Source organism: Musa acuminata, chromosome BXJ3-1 (assembly GCF_036884655.1).
Source record: "Musa acuminata AAA Group cultivar baxijiao chromosome BXJ3-1, Cavendish_Baxijiao_AAA, whole genome shotgun sequence".
Lineage (NCBI taxonomy): Eukaryota > Viridiplantae > Streptophyta > Magnoliopsida > Zingiberales > Musaceae > Musa > Musa acuminata.
In genome coordinates this window covers 868,189-891,369 of record NC_088349.1, presented here as the reverse complement: position 1 = coordinate 891,369, position 23,181 = coordinate 868,189, and the positions used below count along the sequence as shown (strand labels likewise).

At 38.0% G+C, this 23,181-nt stretch overlaps 3 protein-coding genes and 1 pseudogene across 7 annotated transcripts; all 4 read left to right on the top strand.

Annotated features, from left to right (window-relative positions):
- Positions 1–410: 410 nt before the first annotated feature.
- LOC135629466 (peptidyl-prolyl cis-trans isomerase CYP21-1-like) lies at positions 411–7,164 on the top strand. Of its 4 annotated transcripts, none has more exons than XR_010493238.1 (8): positions 411–641; positions 3,592–3,670; positions 4,455–4,502; positions 5,384–5,407; positions 5,515–5,700; positions 6,310–6,385; positions 6,481–6,776; positions 7,004–7,164. XR_010493238.1 is itself a non-coding variant. In XM_065136863.1 (7 exons), the coding sequence occupies exons 1-7, from the start codon at positions 567–569 to the stop codon at positions 6,641–6,643; spliced, it is 651 nt and encodes a 216-aa protein (XP_064992935.1). In that variant the 5' UTR covers positions 411–566; the 3' UTR covers positions 6,644–6,974. The 4 variants fall into 4 exon arrangements, 2 of the variants coding, with proteins under 2 accessions (XP_064992935.1, XP_064992936.1); XR_010493239.1 differs by having other exon boundaries at positions 412–641; positions 5,518–5,700; positions 7,004–7,158; XM_065136863.1 differs by lacking the exon at positions 7,004–7,164 and having other exon boundaries at positions 6,481–6,974.
- Positions 7,165–7,487: 323 nt separating this feature from the next.
- LOC135582374 (bifunctional protein FolD 4, chloroplastic-like) lies at positions 7,488–10,839 on the top strand. Of its 2 annotated transcripts, XM_065136861.1 has the most exons (6): positions 7,488–7,634; positions 7,711–7,943; positions 8,567–8,877; positions 9,311–9,547; positions 9,646–9,813; positions 10,434–10,839. In XM_065136861.1, the coding sequence occupies exons 1-6, from the start codon at positions 7,513–7,515 to the stop codon at positions 10,602–10,604; spliced, it is 1,242 nt and encodes a 413-aa protein (XP_064992933.1). In that variant the 5' UTR covers positions 7,488–7,512; the 3' UTR covers positions 10,605–10,839. The 2 variants fall into 2 exon arrangements, with proteins under 2 accessions (XP_064992933.1, XP_064992934.1); XM_065136862.1 differs by having other exon boundaries at positions 7,494–7,943.
- A 463-nt stretch (positions 10,840–11,302) lies between these two features.
- LOC103979462 (protein EARLY-RESPONSIVE TO DEHYDRATION 7, chloroplastic-like) lies at positions 11,303–15,207 on the top strand. The gene is made up of 4 exons (XM_009395626.3): positions 11,303–12,283; positions 13,119–13,285; positions 14,320–14,404; positions 14,829–15,207. The coding sequence occupies exons 1-4, from the start codon at positions 11,382–11,384 to the stop codon at positions 15,031–15,033; spliced, it is 1,359 nt and encodes a 452-aa protein (XP_009393901.2). The 5' UTR covers positions 11,303–11,381; the 3' UTR covers positions 15,034–15,207.
- An 80-nt stretch (positions 15,208–15,287) lies between these two features.
- LOC108952921 (proteasome subunit alpha type-7-like) lies at positions 15,288–19,197 on the top strand (annotated as a pseudogene).
- The last annotated feature ends 3,984 nt before the right edge of the window (positions 19,198–23,181 follow it).

Genomic DNA, 23,181 nt, shown 5'->3' with positions numbered 1-23,181 from the left:
TGTATACCTCACTCTCGTCGTCCTTGCTTACAGCACAGGCGATTATGATTCTGCACACGGAGGCACATATGACAAACGATGAAGGCGTAGACAACTAAGGCCACGTTTGTGAATTTATGAACGATAGTTCATGGAAGCTTATGACAAAATTATCTTTTATGAAAAAAATATTCCACCAGATTTTTAAAAATCGAGTACTATGCAATAATTTCTCAAAACTAGATTTTTTTTAAAAAAATTATCTGATAAAATTAGTATTTTATATAAAAATATATTCTCAGGTAAACTTTTCCAAAGTGCGTTCCCAAATTAAACACCCACACGGAGTATTTCTCGATATATCGTCCAAAAATTCAAAAAAAGAAAAAAAGAAAAAGCTAAAAAACAAAAGCAAAAGCCACAACGGAGAATGAAAATATCGGATCTCGCCCATTTCTTCAAAAGCAACCCTCGAGAGTGAGAGATTTGGCGCAGTGGTGTCAACGACTGGCGACCGAGGGGAGAATCGGAAACAGCGAGGGTTTCGGAGAAGCGACGACGGTCGATCGGCACGATCCGAGGCAGCGATGATCCGCAAGGCCGTCGTCGCGTTCCTCGCCCTCGCCATCATCCTTCTCGGCTTTTCCATCACCCACAAGGAGGTCCGGCCGATTCCTCTTTTCTTCAGATCCCTTCCCCTTTCCACATTCTTCCATCCTTACGATCTCGGGATATAACATTTCTTTGTTAATATCTAGCTTCGCTTTCTCTTGATATCTATAGCTTGACACGTTGCGTTCCGTAATTCTTGACGAAATTGTTCCATTACCTGGAATTTGGTTTCTATTTAGTCCGTGAAATGTTGTGAGTTGGAAGCTTGCAAATAGTGAGGTGGAAAGTTTTAATATCTGACGATTTTGTGGTTCACTAACCAGGAATTTGAGTTCTGAAGAAGAATTAAACGTCGTGCAGATTAGATATTCAAACTAGGGTTTTCCTTTTCGGGTACCGGATCCATTTCGGTAATCTGCTGGAACGGTATGTACCGGTGTACCGATACATAATATACCTGTGCATATTGGTATTTCGATAAAGAAGAAAAAGAGAGTGAATAGGAATGGGCGGTGGAGGAACAAGGAATAGGAGGAAGGAGAAAGGAATAAGGAAGAAGAAGAAGAAAGAAGAGGAGGTGTAGAAGTGCAGCGGCAGCGTTGAAGTGAAAGCAACAGGGCGAAGAGGCAGTACCGCTGCAGCGAGGGCTGCGGCATCGTACGAGAGAAGAGTGTTTGCGTTCGCAAGCTTTTGTTAGGATCGAAATCGACTCTAAGAGGAAGAGGTGAATTAGTGCTTAAGGAAAGCTTTCGTCGATTCAACAAAATCTCATTCGATGAAAACCAATCTCGAGTGTGCTTGACTTAAAAGTAGGTGCAAGGTAGAGTGAGCAACAAAATAAGTAAGCAATAAAGATAAACAACAAAGATGAGAGCACACTGAATTTATAGTGGTTCGGTTGTCGTGACTTACGTCCACTCATGATTCCTCCTCCGTCGAGGCCATCGGCGTTCATTAATGGTCTTCCTTCAATAGGCGTAGACCAACTAACCTCTTACAACTCTTTTTCCTTTTCACAGGTTTAAGAGACAACATTTACAAGCCTCACACATCTCTTAGAATGATCACAAATCCTAAGGAGGAGGAGGAGGACACTTAACACTTTTTCAAGACTTTTAGAACTCAAAATCTCAAGATTTTTATTCACTTTTCATGCTCTTTCATGCAGGAAAAAGTAAGGTATTTATAGGCCCTAATGACTTAAAAAATAGAATAAAAAAATGTCTAATTCTTGATTTTCGGGGTACTACCGGTACCACCATCTGCAAGACTGACAACTGGCGGTACCATCGCCTATCAGTCTGACATTGGGCGGTGTCAATTTGACACTGACACCTGACACAATCTGGGAGATTGTCTGGGTGGTACCACCCCCCAAACAACCTGGGAGGTCAAGCCTCAAGCGGTGCTACCGCCTGGGCTAGCTAAGGGTCATTGAATGGGCCTTCCTCTTGGCCTAATACAACCCTTATTCAGCCCCACTTTGCCCCTAATTGAGTTAGTAGGGTTACATCCAAACCTAACTCAAATTAAGACCTAATTACGATGATTAAGACTTAAACAATTACAAAACAGTAAATCTAAGTTGTCTGACTTGTCATTTGTTCATTCGAGCTCTCGGTGAATTTCCAACGAACTTTCTATGCATCGTTCAAACCTTTGGCGTAATCCATCGGCATGTTGACTCCCGCAACGTCCGAACTTGGCGCAACGTCCGATCTTGGCACAATGTCCGATTCATCCAGCCCGATGCCTAATCTCTGACTCCAGCCCAATTTTTGATTGTTTTGTCTTAATTGTTTTGTCTTTTCATGATCGAAGTTAGTGCTGCATCACTTTTCTCAAATAGCACATTAGATCGCAAACTCATCAATTGATTTCATCATTAAAATCCGGGATTCAACAATCCTAACTTGCCTTAAAAAAAAATCTTTTTTAATGCTGAAATGGAGTAGGGCCCACCATTTTTTGAATTTTTACTATTTTAATCAGACCGCCTGAAACGGGAGTGGTCTGCATATCGGTCCACACCAGGACTGGTATGTACTGCCTGCCATATCGTTTCGGGAGGTACGGCAATCACTGATTCAAACCATGTTTAGAACTCGAATATCTAATGCAAATTGAATCTCTGGCGTCTCTTGGCAATATGTTTTTGCTTAAAGTCATTTCTTTAGCAGATCTTTAGATACCATGTGGTTTCGAACAATAGGTTTACAGTTCTATGAAAATGTTTACTGTATGTTCTTTTTTATTTTATGTTTTAGCAGAAATGTTGACATAGAGCAGATGCCATGACATTGTGCTGTTGTTAAGCCTTTTGGGATATGACAACTGAACAACTTATCCTTCCTCACCTTCTTGTCCGTTTGGATGCAAATGAGTTTCATTGGCATATGCTGATGGACCCTGTGCATGTTCTTGTCAATCCTGTGCAGCTGCCTATTAAAGCAGTTACAAAAGAGTTCCATATGATAAATGATGGACATGTTCCATAATTTTTTTTATTCTAATTGCATAATAGGATCCTGTCTCTTTGTAGTTATTTATAGTGGTCATATTCTGGAGTTATATAATCATCAGCTGCAAAATCAAGAAATATATTACAATTGACTTGAAATTATGGTAGATAGGGAAGAGATTATCTGCATTTACTTATGGATTTGGGATCAGTTGTTCAACCAAGGTGTTAGCACGTAGAAGGACTTACAAGTGAACATTTTCATTTTTTTTATGTGTTGATGTCACATTGCAAGCATGTCTGGTTACTTAGTGTATACAGCTTTTTGGTTTGTTCTTCTCTAAACTGTGTTTTAGAAATCAAGAGAAAATTATAGGCCTTATTTGTAAGTTTTTGCAGACATTTCATCAATAAAAATTGATCGCCTTCATATTATTTGTCAAATTTCCCTTTTGCTGAAAACTACTGTTTCTGTCTTATGTGTCAAATAACCGTGCTTTCTTATTATTTAAGAACTAAAGCTTATTTTGCCTATGCAGGATAAACTTAAGGTGGAAAAAGAGCCTGAAAAAACTCATAGAGTTTTCTTGGATGTCGATATTGATGGCCAACATTTAGGTACATTTAATGGAAGTGTAAATTCTAATGCATTATAAAAAGATTTGGTTCATGTACTTGAACTTATGTTTGCTTATTTGATTCATTTAAGCCTAGCAGGTATCTATAATCATCTGTTTCTATAAACTCTTTATGAAAATATCTTTTATTCTTTCCTCTGAATATTAATCAATTGGTTTAAGTGCCACATAATTAATACTAGCTGACATGTATGCCTACTATGTCTCAATGGATTAATTGTTAAGATGGATGTGCTGCACATGATGCAGGCATTAGGCTTAACAGGCATCCACCTTCTATATTTGAAGTGATCTTTATATTGTCCTCCAATTGCTCCTTGTAGTGATCAATGTTTTCAGAATTGTGTTATTATATAAGATCTTGGCTTATTTGGAATAAAGAGGGCGTTTAGCGGTCAATATTTCTCATCCTTCTTTGCAGCTTTTGTGTTTGTAGGTTATGGTTTATTTTATTAAGGAGACCTATACAAATATAATTTACTGAATTATATTATGACATGCTCAGTTTATAAAACAATTGTTTTAAAGTAATTGTAAACCTTTTCTTCCTGATGGATTGCCAGACATTGTCCTTCTTATAGTTATGAAAATATCAATGACAATGTGTTTAGGGACATCAAGAAATTCGTTTGTTGTGATTATGTGATTTTTCTGCTTTTTTCTCCAATTAATTACAATTGCATTTAACTCTTTATGGATTAACCCAGTTCCAGCTGAAGATCAACAAGTAGTATAATGTGCTCAGAACTCATTTGTGACCTCAGGTAGGATTGTCATTGGACTATATGGAGAGGTGGTGCCAAAAACTGTTGGTATGTAACTGCGACTAACCTGTCATGGTTCCTGTACATTTCATGTAAAATTAATGTTTACATTCGTTTGAATTGGCTATAACTACATATGACACATCAATATATTGTTGCTTAGACTGATAGGTTGATTGAAGTGATTGGTGTACACAATCTGCATATGTGACTGCAGAGAACATGTGCACTATGTTGTATGTTTACCATTAAAGCACTGTGGTTGCTTTATAGAATATTGGAAACTTATTTCTGTTTCCAAATAAGAATACATCAGACTGTGAAGTGCACAATTTCAATTTTTGCTTACCTGACTACTTCCCTAAAGCTAGTCATTAACAGCATCATTGTAAATTCAGCATGTGGGATGTAATGGCTCTTCATGTTCTTCGGCCTTCTCTAACAGCCTATCATTCTCTTTGAAGTTCTCCCCACCGACTTCTGGTCTAAATATCAGTTGCCATGTTCACTTCCACCAAATTTAATGGAATGAAGAAACTTCTGGTCCATATATCAGTTGCCATGATTAGGTAGTCAAATAAAGAACCTCAGTGGTTGTCCTTGACCCATGAATCATTTATCTCCTATTGATTTTAACCAGTAGCGATTATTATTGCCAAAATGTGGCTTCAATTAGTTTGGCTTAACCTATAAGGTCAGAGATTTTAACCACTTCTTCACTTGTTTGTGCACCTTTTGTTAGTTGTTAGTTTGGTGTACCTAAATTTGATCATGCATGTGTTTGGACCTTTCGTGTTCCAACATGTCAACTTATGCATTTCTTTTTTAATCTTCAGTGTACTTAAATTTGATCATGCATGTGTTCTGACATATCTTTGTTTCAACATGTCAACTAATGTATATCATTTTTTTTCCTCTTTTCGTGGCAGAAAATTTTAGAGCTCTCTGCACAGGTATCTGGACTTGCATCAGGAGATATTTCTGCCTTATTTGTTGATTTTTAGTGTCTTGATGAGGCAAAGTGCATTCTAAAGATTGTTTGCAACCTATGATTTGGTAGCAGGTGAAAAGAGCAATGGGACTGGTGGAAGAAATCTTCACTATAAGGGAACAAAATTTCATCGTATAGTTTCTGGTTTTGTGATACAAGGTGGTGATATCACTAATGGTGATGGTAGGGGCAGTGAATCTATATATGGTGGTACCTTTCCTGATGAGAACTTCGCCATAAAGCATTCACAAGCAGGTTGGATTTCCATTTCAAGCATATATTAACTAAGTTAGTGAAAATTAGGTTTACATGTACTTCATGCTTTTGAAGTTACTATTCCACAAAATTAATGGTGAAGTTATGCTCCTTGGAATTTCTGAATTCTTTCTCACAACTGATCTAAATTGTTAATGGTGGAAAAGAGTCAATGTAGCAAACTTTCATAAAGTTGGCATATTATTAGAAATGAGGGCTCCAGAGAGTCAATTTAACATACTCCATGCAGTTGGCATATAGTTAAAAATGAAGGCTGCTGCCTCTTGTTGGTCATGTTGGTGACGATGTTTGTGTTCCTTTGATTGCAAAGTCGAAGAAACATGTGATAGCAAAGGGTAACTTTTCTTTTAGATATACCCTAGACTAATAAATAGAGAAAAACTAAAAAAAATGTTAAGGCATATTGGATTCATAAATTAAAAGACATTTGTGGCACACTTGATTAGTTGTACATCAACTTTGTAGTGTCCTTGATTAATGCATATTCTGTATACTGGCAATGGATTCAGTACTTGATTAATGCTCTTATTTGGATTCTGTTTTTCCCACTGTGCAATTTCTTACTTTGGTGCTCGTTCACACTTCCAGGTATAGTTTCTATGGTGAACTCAGGGCCTGATTCCAATGGATCCCAGTTCTTTATAACCACAGTTAAGGCAAGCTGGTATGTACCCTTTAAATTTCAAACCATTTGAGAGCTGATGTGTGAGCTTTAAGTTCAAACAATCTGATATGCCAATTATTCTTCTGCAATTGTAGGTTAGATGGGGAGCACGTTGCCTTTGGTAGGGTTATTCAGGGCATGGATACCGTCTTTGCCATCGAGGGAGGAGCGGGAACATATAATGGGAAGCCAAGAAAGAAAGTCATCATCGTTGATTCAGGAGCGATACCAAATGACCAGTTGGATGCAGAAAAATGAGCTATTAGATGCTATCGCTTCTAGATTGATGAGTTCGCACCATTTTTCACCATTCGCGGTTGATACAAAAATGACAACCTTATTGCATATTGGTGCATTTATGGTACTAGCAGCTAGGAGTTTGAAAGAGCTGGTATTCTCTACGACAATATCTCGTGTACATTAGCCTAGTAAATTTCTTGGATCATATGTGATAGACATTACCAGTTGACAAGAGGGATACACTCAACCCAGTTCTTGTTTCACCTATGCGTCTATTACATGATGTAGTATGACTCTTTTGTTGGTTATACTATTGAAATTTGAATTTCCAAACAGAAGCTTTTCTCAATTATCTAACCAGCATTTGATTGTTTTCAGGTGATAGCAGATCAGAAATGCAGGAAAACAACTTCATTTTGTCCTACTATTTGAAGATGACTTGCCGGGGGAAATATATGGGTAATAAAGCCTCAAATGTTTGGCTGCAATGGATTGGATTCTTTTGTTTAGATTATGTTTTCACCTTAATGGTAATATATTTAGGGAGACAAAACATTCTTTACTTGAAATCCCCCCCACCAATTGACTCTTACTTGAAGCATACACAAATCTCAAAATTGTAATTCCACTTTGAGAAGAGATTGGGCCTCCAACTCTTCTGAATCAAGTTGGGCTTATTCAACTATAAAGAACAAATTAATCATTTTCTTTAAAAAATTACATCTTACATTCTCAGAGATGTTAATTTGTTTATTGTTAAAAATATTATGACTTAAAAAATAATTTTTAAGAATATAAAATAATATTTAAGACTATAAAGTGTCTCGGCCACTAAGCTTAGTCCTATCCCTAGCCTACCTGACCCACACAAATATCTCCAACCTTACATGCGTTGGGGTTGGATTTTGGAATCATATAGTTCAAGATTAATCCAATCACATCCACGGACGAAGACAAGAAGGCGGCGATCGAAGCAATGCGAAGCGAGGCCAAAAAAGAAGAGAAAAAGGTAAAAGGAATAATCTCAAATTGGCGCGCCTTTCGGCTTTGCTTCTTCTTCTTCCTCCCCTCTGTCCCCTCCTCAGAAACCCTAGAGCCAGCATACCCTTCTCTTCCTGCTCTTGTGGGCCCATGGCGTCCTCCATACTCTCCAGCCGCTGCTCGCTGTCGTCGCCGGCGGCGGCGGTGGCTCGAGCTCTGGCCCCGCCCCGGATGATCCTCGCCTGCCGATTCCAGTCCTCGGTTCCGATGCCGTTGGGATCGATGGCGGTCCGGTCGGTCGCCTCGCGGAACTCAAGTCTATCTGCCGTCGCTCCGGGTAAACACTGTCGATCTTGTAATCGCTTGCCTGTGTTAGGTCGGCGCCGCTGTAACAGAGGGGACTATGCGTATCGTCAACTCGTGGCAAACTTGTGTGGTTCTGTGAGACGATTCATCGACCACGTACTGTGCGTTTGGTGTTAGTCAATAGACATTATATTCCTTTTTTTTGGGGGGGGGGAATTTCTCACACATATATAGATTTTCTTGAAGTGATACATCTTTTGTTTTTAAGAGGTGGATCTTTATTTCATTTCGAGAATAATAATGTTAATGTCCATAGCAGATGGACTATAGTAGGAAGATATTGTTAGTAAGAAAGAGATACGAGGACTGGAAAACAGGGTGGTGAGTATTGAAATCGAGCATAGCTTGTTCTTATTGAGTCCTTGTGTATTGGCCCTTGAAGGGCATTCCTAGAATGAAAATTATCGCAAAATTTAGTTAGTTCTTTGTTCTCATAAAACGATGGAAAGATCTGATTTACTCGACTAAGTTAATTTGATCGACCTAGACAATCTTATCTTGTATTTCTCTACCATGATCTTAGTTTTAGATTTTTTTTATTTGTTTCACCTGTTTCGAGGGTAAACTTTTGATTTACATTGGTGATGATTGCAGAAACTTCTGCTAAGGTTATTGATGGGAAGTTGGTATCGGGCCAAATAAAAAATGAGGTTGCTGCAGAGATAGCAAGGATGAAGGACACAATTGGCATTGTTCCGGGGCTGGCTGTAATTCTAGTGGGTTCAAGGAAGGACTCTCAAACATATGTCCGGAACAAAAAGAAAGCTTGCAAGGCTGTGGGTATCAATTCTTATGAAGTCAATTTGCCTGAGGACTGTACGGAAGAGGAAGTTCTAAAGCATATTGCAATTTTCAATGATGATTCATCAGTTCATGGAATTCTTGTCCAGTTGCCTCTGCCACGTGTATGTTATCATTGGTATAATAAACATTTTACATATATATATATATATATATATATATATATATATATATATATATATATATATATATATATATATATATATATATATATATATATATATATATATATATATATATATATATATATATATATATATATATCTATTGCTCTTGAAAGTAATATGAAGTTTTCTTATAGGACAAATGCCATCGCCATCATTTTATAAATTGATCATTGATTCCCGACATAATGTCATCTAAAGGCTGTGATGTTCTAGGATTTCTATATCCTGTTTCCCCTCGTATAGAGATTAATTTAGAAGATATTTAGCATTTTCTCAACAGACAAGGGATTCTTTTTTATTCTGCAACTGAACTGGGACTTATGTTTCTTCTCTTATTATTTGCACTAACCAAAATGTTCTATTTTGGCAGCACATGAAGGAAGAGAACATATTAAACGCTGTCAGTATTGAGAAAGATGTGGATGGTTTCCATCCACTCAATATTGGTCGTCTTGCTATGCAAGGTAGGGATCCTCTATTTGTTCCATGTACTCCAAAAGGATGCATGGAATTGCTGCACAGGTATGACATTGAGATAAAGGGGAAAAGAGCTGTTGTGATTGGCAGAAGCAATATTGTCGGAATGCCTGTTGCACTATTATTGCAGGTATAATCCTTTGGCCTGCATCTTTATTATAAATAATTTGTGGCGTTACTTTTTTGTGTTTCGTATTTATTCATGTGAAATTGTTGATTATTTGCCAGAAAGCAAATGCAACTGTCTGCATGGTACATTCTTACACCAAAAATCCTGAGGAAATTACAAGTCAAGCAGATATAATCGTTTCAGCTGCTGGAGTTGCTAATTTGGTGAGGGGTAGCTGGATAAAGCCTGGTGCGGTTGTGATTGACGTTGGAATCAATCCTGTCGATGTAAGAGTCTTCCCGCTTAGGATGTTTAGTTACTAAGAATATAAATGCGCCATGTCATATTGGTTGATATTTGAATCCTAATTTGCATTCATGGCCAAGGCATTTTCCTTTCTAATAATTTGAATTTCAGGACTGAAATTACTAGAATTAATGTTCAACCTATTATTCTTGGTGTCATTTTTTTTTATAGGAAAAGCGATGAAGCTTTTGCCTTTCAGCAAGCATACCTGAGAGTCCTAATTCCTTGTCTCACAAATATTAGACTAATTATAATTTAGTTGATATCTGATTTTAGTTCTTGACATACTTCTCTGCACTTCATCTTTTTATTGAATCTGGTCACTGTTAATGTTAGTAATTTAACAATGACTACGTACAGGTATTATGAAAGTAGGCGTTTTCTAATCTAGACAATGATGAATTGCTTTTATCTATAATAATGTACAAAATTCTGATGGTTGTCATAATAAATTTAAGTTTCACCTTTCTTTTCCTTTTCCTTTTTATCACTTACCTTTCATCCAATTGAAATGATCAATATTCATAAATACAAATTTGTTTTTATTTTGCGATTGCGTAAAATATCTTATAACTTAATGAAGATTTTCTCCATGCATTAGGATGCTGAAAGCCCCCGAGGTTACAGATTGGTTGGTGACGTCTGTTATGAAGAGGCTTGTGAGGTGGCTTCTGCTATTACACCAGTCCCTGGTGGAGTTGGTCCAATGACCATTGCAATGCTCTTGTCGAATACACTCGAATCAGCTAAAAGGATTCATAATTTCAAGTGATACTTGCAATTTTGCTGATCTAGTTAACATGCATAAATTTATACATCTACTTCTCTTTTTTGTAGTGTTAAGGAATCTGAAGATGAGGATAGTGTTTGATTCCAGGACCTTGTTATAAAAACATTTACTGATGTCATGTGAATTATCATGCTCAATGTATTTGGTCTGGAAAAGCAATTTTTTCAGACTCCAGATAACAGCTTATATGTACTGATTTATATTTTGCCTTCTGCTAGTATTTGTATCTCTTTGCAGATGAAAAGCGCATATGCCACTGAGATAGAAGTGTGCATGTAATCCACTGAGACAGAAGTCTATGAGTTTCTTCTTAATTTTATCATGAGATGGTAAACTCAAATTTTGATTTGATTTGATTAATGTATTCTGGTGATTTAATTTGAGTTTTTGGTTGATTTTTCATCTTGGGTTAGAGTAAGGATTTGTTTAGATGATGGAGTTGGAGGCTTATGTGAATTTGATGTGGTGTGACAATAGATTCTGATCATCTCTTCCTCTCTAACTTTATACTCCATAATAATATATGCAATTTTATTTTGTTTGCTACAGGTTGGACCGCAACAGAAGTACCACGCCACGACCAACGGAAACGCTACAGACCACAAAGTCCACGTCAGACCGTCCCACCGAAGGAGGTGCAATGCCGTTACCGTTACAGGACCATAACTAACATTCCCTGTCTCATGGCGGTCACGGTTACGTCTTCCTTTCTCTCTTCCCTCCTCTTACCCGCTCTTCTCCCACCGCAAGCACCCGCCGATGGCTTCCACAAATCCTCAGATCCCCCAGCCCTCGCCTCCGCCGTTTGCTCCCTCCGCTCCTCCTTTTCCCATCACCACCACCACCCCCTCATCCTCCTCTTTGTATCCCCCCGTCGACGTGTCCGATTTTACCGAGGACCTCTTCCCCCACATTGCCGAAGACGATCCTAAAAACTCCTCCCTCCAACCTCCGTCGGAGGAAACCATGCTACGCATTCCCGGCGCCTTCCTCCACCTTATCGACAAGCAGCGCAGCGTCGAGCTCGCTTCCGGCGACCTCTACATCTCTGGGCTCCGACAGGGCGACAGCTTCGTCGCCGTCCTCGTCCGCGTCGGCGGCACCGATGACGCCGTTCAGTGGCCTCTGGCTCACGATGAGGCCGCCGTGAAGCTCGACGAATCGCACTACTTCTTCTCCCTCCACGTTCCCGGTGAGACGGGGGACGGCGGCGGTGGGTCGCCGGACGTTCTTAGTTATGGCTTGACCTTCGCTTCGAAGGGGCAGGAGGCTCTTCTGAAGGAGCTGGATGCGATCTTGGAAAGTTATAGTAGCTTCTCGGTGCAGAAGGTGAGCGGGAAGGAGCCGGCGGAGGCGCTTGATGGAACCGTAGCGAAGGAGGTCACGCCCACAGAGGTGATGGAGGACAGCTCTAAGAAGGAGATGATGGAGGAGCAATGTGTGGCTTACTGGACCACTCTGGCACCCAATGTCGAGGACTATAGCGGATTGGTCGCCAAGGCGATCGCCGCAGGGTCGGGGCAGCTCGTGAAGGGGATATTGTGGTGTGGGGATGTGACAGTGGAAAGGCTCAAGTGGGGGAATGATATGTTGAAGACGAGGCTAGGGCCGAATGAGAAGCCGACAGAGATTAGTCCGGAAACCTGGGCGAGGATCCAAAGGTATCACCTTTTTCTTTTCCTTCACTTCTTGATCATCTTATATTTGGGAACCTAAGATCCAAATCATCCTTCATCTTTTTCTTTCTACTCTATTTTCCTGAGCATGGATGCACGTTTCCTGCCACAAAATGTCCTTCCACACGTCCAAGATCATATTTTGCGATCAAGAACCCTTACAACAATATATTTCTCTAAACAATATCTACGTTGTTTTAGTTTTGAAGAACAGATCAACAAATGGGCACTATTTTTGTCAATTGTATTATATATATATATATATATATATATATATATATATATATATCAAATATTGTTATTTATTTATATTAGTAAAGAACTTCTTTTGATGATTTAAATTGTAGGTTTTGTTTGACTGTGACTTATGTATGCCACACAAATGAAACATGATTAATTATGCACGATAAGGACAGGTTATATATTGTTCAAAACGTCAACTGGACTACAGTCCTCTTTCTTGATCATGCCGAATTTAATTAGTTTTGCACAAAGAGTTCATTCTTGTAAATCTACCTGAAAGTTTGGATGTGAGACAAACAAGCCTTGAGAAGATATGAGATTTACGAATGTTCAACAGTAAAACATAAAGAACATAGCAGGTGGAAGTTTTAAATTTTCCTTAACACTTCTAGTGGCAAGTTATGGGAATTTATATTTCACAGTGAACTATCAGATTCCACCTTTTTCTTTTTCATCGCTTATGTGTTATTTGGTTCTCTAAATAGAATCTTGAATGAGTCTTCTCCTTGGTGTTTAAATTTGTTTGTTGAGCTTCTTGTGTAAAAGATGTGCTGACAAATGACCTACTGGTGTTTAGGGTTAAGAGGTTCACCAAGATGTCAGAGAAGGTTGCGACAGGAGTCTTATCTGGGGTCGTCAGGGTGTCTGGATATTTCACAAGTTCAGTTGTAAATTCGAGAGCAGGCAAGAAATTTTTTGGTATGTTGCCTGGTGAAGTTGTTCTGGCTTCTCTTGATGGATTTGGTATGTCATTTCTCAGTTTACCTCTGTTTTCGTTCAGAGAAATTTATATAATGTTTCCTTATGAATTTCATTTTGATTATCTCTACTATTTTGCCTGGCTGAATGTATATATAAGTATTCTTCTTATCTCATGATTTCAATCTGCAGTGCATGATTTCTAGTCCTTTTTTTCTCTTACATGCATGCAAATTGTGTGCTACTTGATTTTGACTTCACGTTGGCCCTCGTTGAGATATTACCGGACACAGAGGAACTTGTAGCATTTCACATGACCTCATTCCCTATTAGTTGCATTAATCATATCATGATATCTGAATCTTGATTTAGTTAAGGCCAAGTGGTTCATCACAAGTCTAGTAGCAAAAATTTTCATGTGTTTGGTCTTTAATTTCCTTGTCATGTTGTCCGGACATATCACAAGAACAATGTTTGCTGCAGCAACTAATTTTGCTAAAGTTCTATGTTTAATTTTGGTTCTAAGGAGTTCTGTTATCTTTTTCTAACTAATTTCAAAGCAAGGGAGTAGTATACATACTTACCAAGTTTCTTTTCATACTTTTGCTTGAGAATAATTTGGAATAAATAGTTAAGACATATTCATTTTTAAGGTAAATTATCAGATGCTTAATTTTAGTTTCCCTACGAGTACAAGAATAACAAACCATTCATAATTACTAGTATAGTTGACTCACATAAATCTGTCGATTCTAACTTTACTGTTTGAAATTAATGCTCTAATAAGTTGTTTCAGCAGCAATAGACATATATTTGAAGTTCAAACTTCAGATTAACTTAGTATGATGAGAGCATCTCTCTGCCTGAGTTTTTTAGCTCTTGGCTCAGTCCTTCTATGGGTAATTAGTGACTTGTATCATGATTTCCTCCTTGGTGTATATCAACAATGTATCATATATATATATATATAAACAATTCTTAAGAATTCTTCCGACAAGAATCTTTTCTTTTCTGGAAAGAAATCTAAACTCTCATACCTGACTAACATCAGTTTTGGTTATTTCTCCTGTTGCCTATAGGCAAGATATGCGATGCTTTTGAAGTGGCTGGAAAAAATGTTTTGTCTACATCATCGGTTGTGACAACTGGGCTAGTATCTCACAGGTACCAATTGCCATAAATCTGCTTTTTAATCTCCCTGGATCACAGGTTGAAATGGATTGGTTCCAACCTCAAATTTTATTTTCAACCATTATCCATTCTTGCATATTACCTTGCATATAACCATTATCCTTCAGTCACCTCTGCCTCAATTTTGTGCCTAAGAAATACGATCTCCGTGATCATGCTTGTGTGCAAGAGATACAAGTTAAATGACCATTGCTGAAGATATATGTTGCACCTACCTGGATTTTTTTGCTTAAGATAAATGACCATCTAATAGCTTTAGTGAATCGATAGCGATGATTTTTGTGACCCGGAGAAGATTCGAATAAAATAAATTTTAGTGCCAGAACCAACCTTCCAAGCTTATATGCATGACAACAAGATGAAGAGGTTTATAGATTGATGGAAATTGTTGTTGCAGGTACGGTGAGCAAGCAGCTGCAGCCGCAACCCAAGGGCTTGATGCTGCAGGGCATGCCGTCGGAACCGCGTGGGCCGTGTTCAAGATCAGGAAAGGTATTGACCCCAAGAGCAGCATCGCTCCCACCACACTGGCAAAATCTGCCGCAAAAGCTGCAGCTTCTGAAATCAGATCTAAGCGTGGCAAGGAAACTTGCAAGAACTAAAATCTCCCTGCTATGTTTTAATTATTTATCTTCCTTTCGTTGGAGATTCTTTTTCACAATAGTTTACCATTTGGAACATTAGTTTGATGTTTCTGTATCACTCGAACTATCCTCTCCCTCTTGTATGTTATTTCATGCAATTTTATGTGTTAATAATCAAAATAGATTGCTCTCCGTTCCTCTTTCCATTTTGCAAATAATCATTATGTCGCATTCTTTTTGTAAAAAGTACTATATATCAATAAGGTCTAATTATGGACACCATTTGGTTATCTCATGTGAATTAAAAAAAGGTTTTTTTATTCATAAAATTGCCATTATTCTCAGTGAGGGAATTTATCTAACAAATTGCAAATTAAACATGTAAAAATTAGTAATTAACTTGAAATTAATAATAATAATAATAAAAGAGTAAATTAAAGAGATAACCTTGCTATTTCTGATTTCAAAGCCAGTCACCAAGACTTACCATTGGGCATGATAAATGCCCTGCTCCTTATTACCATCGCAGCAATAGAGGACGGGCATCAAACAGAGAGCCCGCTACGGCCGCGCGATAACCGTCTTCTCTCCCGATGGCGACCTCTTCCAGGTCGAGTACTCCCTCGAGGCCGTCCGCAAGGGCAACTCGCTGCCGTCGCTGTCCGAGGCACCGGCACCGTCGTCCTCGGCTCGAGAAGAAGTCCACCCCCGAACTCCAAGACTCCCGGTAATTGGTTAGGTTCTCGTGCCACCCGATTCGTTAGGGTTCTTTTCATCGTATCGTTCCTTTTCGCTGCACATCGGTGCGCAAGATCATGAGTCCCGTCTCGCACATTGACATCGTCTCAAGGCCGTCGCCCGCGTCCTCCTCAACTGTTCCCGTATCCAGTGTCAGAGCCACTGCCTCACCGTCGAGGACCTCGTCGCGGTCTAGTACATAACCCGCTACATCGTCGGCCTGCAGCAGAAGTACACCCAGAGCGGTAGCGTCTGGCCCTTTGGCCTCCCACGCTCATCGTCGGCTTCCAACCGCTACACCGGCGTCCCCGCCCTCTACCAGACTGATCCCCAGGGGACCTTCTCGGCCTGGAAGGACAAAGCCACCGGGAGGAACTTCAACTCGCTGCGGGAGTTGTTGGAGAAGAACTACATGGAGACCTCCGGCCACGAAACCGTTGGAAGTGAGTATTTTATTTCTTTGACTAATGGATATTTTTTATTAATGCAAGATAACTGCTTTACATTAATAACATCTGGTTTGAATGGTGACTTGAAATCTTAAAGGTGGGGATACTCTAATGTCTTGTGATATTATGGTAAATCTGATTGTTCTCAGTTTCTTTAATTACTAAAAAGTACAAAATGTATCTTTATTTTTTCTTAAATAATAAATAGAACAAATTATTAAATTGCATTAGATCTAGATCTGTCATTTTTTAGAACCTATCCACAATCTCTCTTCTTTATATTATTTTTATTCTAACCTGTAATTATTTTCCCTTTTAAATTGCTTCTATATCAACTCTTACGATGTTTCCCTTGTGTTTTACTGCTTTAAGGCAAACTTTTTCATTCTAAATGCACTTGAGACTCGAAACATGTCAGGTGAGGCACCTTTGCCTAAGCGCCTAGCACTGGGTGTCCCAATTGCATATCAAGTAACAAGTAGGACCTGAGCTAGAGTCGAGTGTGAACCAGATCTTGGTTCGGCTCAACCACCTACCCCCTCGCCTGTGCACCCGATCCTGAACACCTTCTCTAATAAAAATATATAAAGCTTCCTAGATTTTCTCTCAATGAACATAAAGCTTTCTAGATTTTTGCTTAATGAAAACATATTACAACAATCTATTATTGCATATTTTGGTGGTCATCACATGCTACATAGGAAAACTTTCTTTCCTCTTGTTATTTGGAGGTATTTTCTTCTCTAGTTACAGAAACCCCAAGAAAGGATCATATTCTATCGTAAATTTTTGGTGTTGCCCATGTGGCATGGGGATGGGCAGTACTTCAAGAAGTCACGACAAGAATTCCTAAAGAGAGACTTCACTATAGAGATATACTGATAAATTTAGACACAGACTGTTGGATGGATTGTCACAGTACTGTTGTTAATTGGGTGTAGACACAGAGAGTGTCTACACCTGCTTGTACGTGTGCTTCACTTCAAGGGAGAAACTCTTCCTTACTGATGCATTTTTATATCCTACATTATCCCACATCTTTGACAGATTTCTTAACTTCTCTCATTTCACTGATTAATTCTAAATAACTAGCTAACAAATCTCCTTTTCTCCATTGGACTTTCCAGATGAATTTATTGCAACACTCTTTGAGTCTCTTCCTTTATGTGTGTGGCATCGCCATTCTGTTAACAACATCTACTAAATTTAAGCATAATTTGCAAGCCATCGTCGACCTGCTAGTTCTCCTCCCAATTTTCTGTCAAGTGTGTCAAGCACACTGTTCTTTTTCTCCTGTATATAGTTTTACAAGTTACTTGTATCATTAAGATATTCATTTTAAAAATTGACGAGTCTGAAGTTTTGTCATTCTCTTTCTTGGAGGTAAATCGTTATTCCAAGAAAAGGAATCTTACCACTGACACACTTATTTTAGTGATAAGACCTTTGTAGTTAACCTTATGATCAAGGTTCAAATGGTGTCAAGTTGAACCCACCATTTAAAGAGGTAAGTCATTAAAGGAGGTTATCAGTACTCTAAACTTCCCAATGTCATGAACATCAATTGCATCTCGATTCTTGATGTTTGTGTCCCCCTCCTGGACAACTTGTCTTCCCATCTATTTATCGGTTGCGTGCAACACTTTTAGAAGCATGAACTGTCTTATTCTCTTGTTGTTCGAATAGTTGTTGACATGGGATTTCTCACTGAAACACCTAAAAGGACAAAAAAAGAAGAAGATGTTTTATGAGAACAATTGCAATTCCTATATTGGTTGTTGAGAGTGGAGGAAAGAACATAGAAATTTCTGTCATAACCAAAGAGCATGATCTTCGTCATCTTGATGAAGCTGAGATTGGCTCCATTGTTGCTGAAATACAGGCAGAGAAAGCTGCAGTTGAAGCTGCTAAGGAAGCTCCCTCTGAAGACACCTAATTTTGATGTTCTGATAATTTCCACAAACTTCCTCCTTTCTTTATTGATGGCTGAAGATCTAGTCGATCATCCACTATGGGCATCATTTCCGGAGGCAGAGAATCTCCTGGACCTCTCAAGTTGGACTACATATACTATTCCTACTATTTCAGAGCTTATCTTCGCTCATTCTCATGGGTATCCCGGTTTTCCTTATTTCGAGATGCACCTTTTGCACTTATTGGTGGGAACCTCACTTTCTGATTGCCCATACTTTTTGCTCTATGTGAACATATTTAGAACTAGATTCCACGTTGATGAACTTTTCCTTGTCTACATGATTTTGAGTTTTGGTGATATGAACTGTTGCTTGCAGTCATGGCCAAACGTTTGGTTAACTTTATTGCACTCACATGGTGATTTTGCAATGCTTAAAACGATGTCGGCCTCCATGTTAGGATGGTTGGTCGTTGTCAATCCATGGTGGTGGGCAAATGTGAAACAGGCCTATTTGTGGATGAATGAGCAGTTGTGGGCAGAGAACTTTCTGCAATCAACTTTAGTTATTGATATTAGATGGAAAGATGATTTGTGCATCACTTTGAATGTTTCTGTATTTTGTGGTGGATTGGAAGGATGGTATTGCAATCTGCCATATCTCCAAAGATATTTGGAACATCAAGTTGATGTTAGGTCTTGGGGTTTGTCCTTTTTTCTGAACAAACCAAAAGGTGATGCATGAGTTTATCCAATTGTTGCCGGCTTGAGAAGCATCTTCTGATACCAATCACTGAGAACAGGATTAACATGGGCGTGGGCATTTCTGTTCCATGTCTCAGATGCTGATTGACGATGGAAATATTAAACTTAAAGGCCTTGGAGTTCAATATAGATAATGGAGAAATGTTAGTAACAGGTTATTCTTTTGGATTGTTCGATTGTCGAACTTAGTTTCGATGATATCAGAACAAGATGTTACTATGTTAACATCTTATTGAAGGGAATCACGAAACTTATCATCGATCCAGATGTCGGGATGATTACTAACATAATTATTAAGAGGATAATAGAGATTTTTTTGATTTGCTATACAGGTTTACAGATTTTACTGATGTGCACACATATATATATATTATGTATATATGTATACATACTTATATATGTGTGCACATCAGTAAAATTTGTAAACCTGTATAGCAAATAAAAAGAATCTCTATTATCCTCTTAATAATTATGTTAATAATCATCCTGACATCTAGTTTGATTATAAATTTGGTGATTCCCTCCAATAAGATGTTAACATAGTAGCATCTTGTTCTGATACCATCAAAATTAAGACAATCAAAAAATCCAGGAGAACAATTTATTTCTCCATTATCTACCATGAACTCCATGGCTTTAAGTTTAAAATTCTCATTGTCAATCAACATTTGAGACATGAAATATAAATGCCCATGCCCATGTAGATCCTGTTCTCAGGGATATGTTTCTCAAGCTGGCAACAATGGGATAAACTCATGCATCAACTTTTGGAATATATATATATATATATATATATATATATATATATATATATATATATGAGTAATTTTGAAATAGATGTGTCAATTGGTTGGCCAACTATTCTAGAATTATTATTAGTAATCTTTGTTGGAAAGAACAATGACTTGATGGCATGTTCTCACTTTTGTGATTTGATCAACAAGGTATTTGTTATAACAGAATTTTGAAGTAATATAATTACTTTTTTTTTTTTTTGAAGGAAAAGATGCTACTGTTGTTCTTGTTTTAGATTCTCTTTAGTTGCATATAGTGATCAGGTTGCATAAAGATTGAGAATAATGATTGTTGTTCTTGGATGTTTCTTTAACCCAGATTTGGCTGAAACTATTCTTTAAAGTGATTGAATGGTTGTGACTAATGTGTGCTTCAGAAAAAAAAGAAAAAAAGAAAACCTGCTTGGCATTTGTCTAAACCAACATATCATAATTTTAAAACTGGAAGACCATTTTAAATTTGTTCCAGATGTCATTTTTCATATATTAACTCCAAAGTTCAGCATATGCTGTTTGATTTTGTTAAGCATCAATTGCATGTTGAGGCCAAATAACCCACACAACCTTCATCACATAGTTGAAAGCTTTTAGAGGGCTCTCTGCAATCTGTGGTTAGCTTTGATGCATTGTTTCATGTGATTTCTGAGGCAAGTCCATCTCTCAATGCATTGTTTGGCTGATGGAGTAAAGCCCCAGTCCTACCGACTTTGAAGATATTACATGGTTGATAGTGAAAGAAGCAACACACAATTTTCTGCATTTTACTTTGAATTTGGGCAAATCAGCATACCAAAAATTCAATGTGCTTATTAATTGCCCACTTTGTTTCCAACAGGAAAAATGCATCAAAATGTCTTCCATCAATGAAGCCAGAGACCATGTGGTTTTGGAACATGGGTGGGTCAGCTATCAATTCATAAGATAGCACTTCCAAGGCCTACCTTTCCACAGCCAAACACTCCAGGTCTACAGCAGTGCATTTGATAGGTTTGACTTTGAAGAGTACCTCCTGAATTTTAGAACAGAAATGTCAAAAAGACCTGATGAGATTTACATACTTTCCACTGAAAGATTTGGTGAGGTATCCTTGCTTCATATTCCTGATTTTTTATTTTGTGTTAGATGTTCTATTGACTATTCAAATATATATGACCACTACCTTAATTATGCAATTCACTAATATATTTTGATTAGTTAGTAGAACTTGTAATGATATGGATGATATGAAAACATCAGTGACTGTTTTTATGTGAGTATTTTAACATTAAAGCCCAATATCCTTTATCATACAGCAACTCATCACTTTGCACTTCCTTATATTGTCATTTTAATTAAAATAGGAAAAAGGTATTACTTACTCAGCTTGTTTCAGGGATCTCTCTCTCTCTCTCTCTCTCTCTCTCTCTCTCTCTCTCTCTCTCTCAATCTCAAACACCAAAAAATTGGAAATTGCACTAGCAGTGGGCTACAAAACCAGATTATTATTTCTTGAAGCGTCAACATATATGCAATGGAAACCACCAAATGCCACAATGAGAGGATTGAACTCTTGAACCCCTCACATGATACCCATTCTCCATTTATTGTTTGGTGACCAACTCACACATTAAACATGTAGTTTCCAAAAAGATCACTTTCTTGGATCATCTTTTTGTTGAAGGAAACAGAGAAACAATGCAATGCACATGCAGCTGACTTGATGTCAAGGGACCTAAAAAGATGCTTGCCAACCACCAATGGTGTTAGGAAAGCAGATATGACAACCTTTGTCCAAGACTTGACCCACATTGAAATGACAAGAACCAACTTTACCTTCCTGGCCTTGGTTGCAACTCTCATTAGTAGTAGAACATTAAAAGGATGAGATTCACATTGGAAAAGCATATAAAACTCTGTTGCTTGTACCCTAAGGTAGGTGCTGCAAATTAACAAGAACAGTCTGCAGAAGAGAAGTTATGGAGTCCAGCTTTTGCTTTCAAAAAATGTTTTTGCCACTACAGAGGAGTCTGTATGAGCATAGGCAGAAGACAATAGCAGGGTTGGAAACCAAACTGATATAGATGAAACAAGTTCAATTAATTAAAAATGAGTGAATAATTATACCAAAGCAATTGTGACAGAACAAGCAGAGTTTACAACTGAGCATTAGTATTATTTGGCCAGCTGCTTAGTGCCACATTATAATACTGACAAAGTGACCATGCCAATGAAAATTATAATTAAGTTCCAAAAGCATCCTTTGAAGAGTATTCTTGCCTTGTTGATAACTATTAAAACCTGTGTTACAGTATCATGGGACTGCTAGGTGTCCTCCTTGTGTCATTGGTTGGAGTTAGAATTGTTGATGGTCTAATGTCACCCTCTGTACAATAGTTTGTGCTGCTAATAACAAAACCTATGGGCTGCAGTAGAATATAGCTTATAAGTGTAATGGGAGGGAAAGACAATCTCATCCCCACAGATTTATGATGGGAAAATAGAACATGGAATTTTCAGTAGTTGTTGGGTTTAACTATCCCATCCTTTTGCTAAGAACAAAGAAAGATAAAATGGAACATGGAAGCTTCTTTAGCCTACCCAACCTGTTGAAAAAGTGCAAAGGTAGGTGATGGAAAAGAACACTTCTTTTGGATCTTAGTTGAAAGCTTTTAGGCCTCTGTTGTGTCTCAAGCTCCACCTCTGAATCTTCCATGTGCAACCCATAAACAAAGACACTGAATTCTCCATTCCCTTTCACATAAGCTTACACTATGAAGAGTTGTAAGAGGGCACACTGAGAGTGGGATTAATTTTTCCAAATGATGTATTTATTATACTTGATGATTGGGTAAAGGTTGCTATCAACCAAAATGATGAAACAAGTAGGAGACACACTTAAAGGTGGGCTTGAATGTTACTAGCAAAGTGCTTGAAAACATGTTCAATGATCCAATACTGTATTTTTTAGGTATTCATTTCATTTGGGATTGAAATTGTTTTTAGGTCAACATTCTCTCCCAACTGCTCACAGTTGCATGATGAATACAGACAATAAAATAATGCTCCACCTTAAACTACAACACCTTTTTCTTCTCTCTAGTCAAGATCTAATAATTAAGAGTTGGGTAGGAACTGGTCAAGTAGGTTGTTTATGTAGGGTCATGTTCTCTTCATGGGTTGGGTCCATTCTAATACAAGAGATAGACATCATCTTTTCATGATACCTCAGGTCAGATAAGAAAAGCTTAGCTATTACTTTTTCTTTGCTTTTGATGGATGTTGGCTATCAAAAGCGTCATGGATGAAGTTATAGTGTCTCAGTTGGATTGAATCCCCCTCTCTCTCTCTCTCTTTCTCTCCATTCTTTATTAGGAGTGGCTACCTGCCTTCCTCTCCTTCTGGCTTCTTGTCTCTTATCCACATACATTGACTGATAATATAACAAGATAATATAACAAGATACCTTCATACATCAATAGAACAAAAATTCCCTATGTGTAAGAAACAAGAAGCATTCACAATATCAGTA

Bases quoted from the DNA above. Each gene is read 5' to 3' on its own strand.
- LOC103979462 (XM_009395626.3), top strand. From the start codon at position 11,382: ATGGCTTCCACAAATCCTCAGATCCCCCAGCCCTCGCCTCCGCCGTTT. The intron at 13,286-14,319 runs GTATGTCATTTC...TGTTGCCTATAG, and splicing joins GGCTTCTCTTGATGGATTTG to GCAAGATATGCGATGCTTTT. The intron at 14,405-14,828 runs GTACCAATTGCC...TTGTTGTTGCAG, and splicing joins ACTGGGCTAGTATCTCACAG to GTACGGTGAGCAAGCAGCTG.
- LOC135629466 (XM_065136863.1), top strand. From the start codon at position 567: ATGATCCGCAAGGCCGTCGTCGCGTTCCTCGCCCTCGCCATCATCCTT. The intron at 5,408-5,514 runs GTATCTGGACTT...ATGATTTGGTAG, and splicing joins TTTTAGAGCTCTCTGCACAG to CAGGTGAAAAGAGCAATGGG. The intron at 6,386-6,480 runs GTATGTACCCTT...CTGCAATTGTAG, and splicing joins ACCACAGTTAAGGCAAGCTG to GTTAGATGGGGAGCACGTTG.
- LOC135582374 (XM_065136861.1), top strand. From the start codon at position 7,513: ATGCGTTGGGGTTGGATTTTGGAATCATATAGTTCAAGATTAATCCAA. The intron at 8,878-9,310 runs GTATGTTATCAT...CTATTTTGGCAG, and splicing joins TCCAGTTGCCTCTGCCACGT to CACATGAAGGAAGAGAACAT. The intron at 9,548-9,645 runs GTATAATCCTTT...ATTATTTGCCAG, and splicing joins CTGTTGCACTATTATTGCAG to AAAGCAAATGCAACTGTCTG.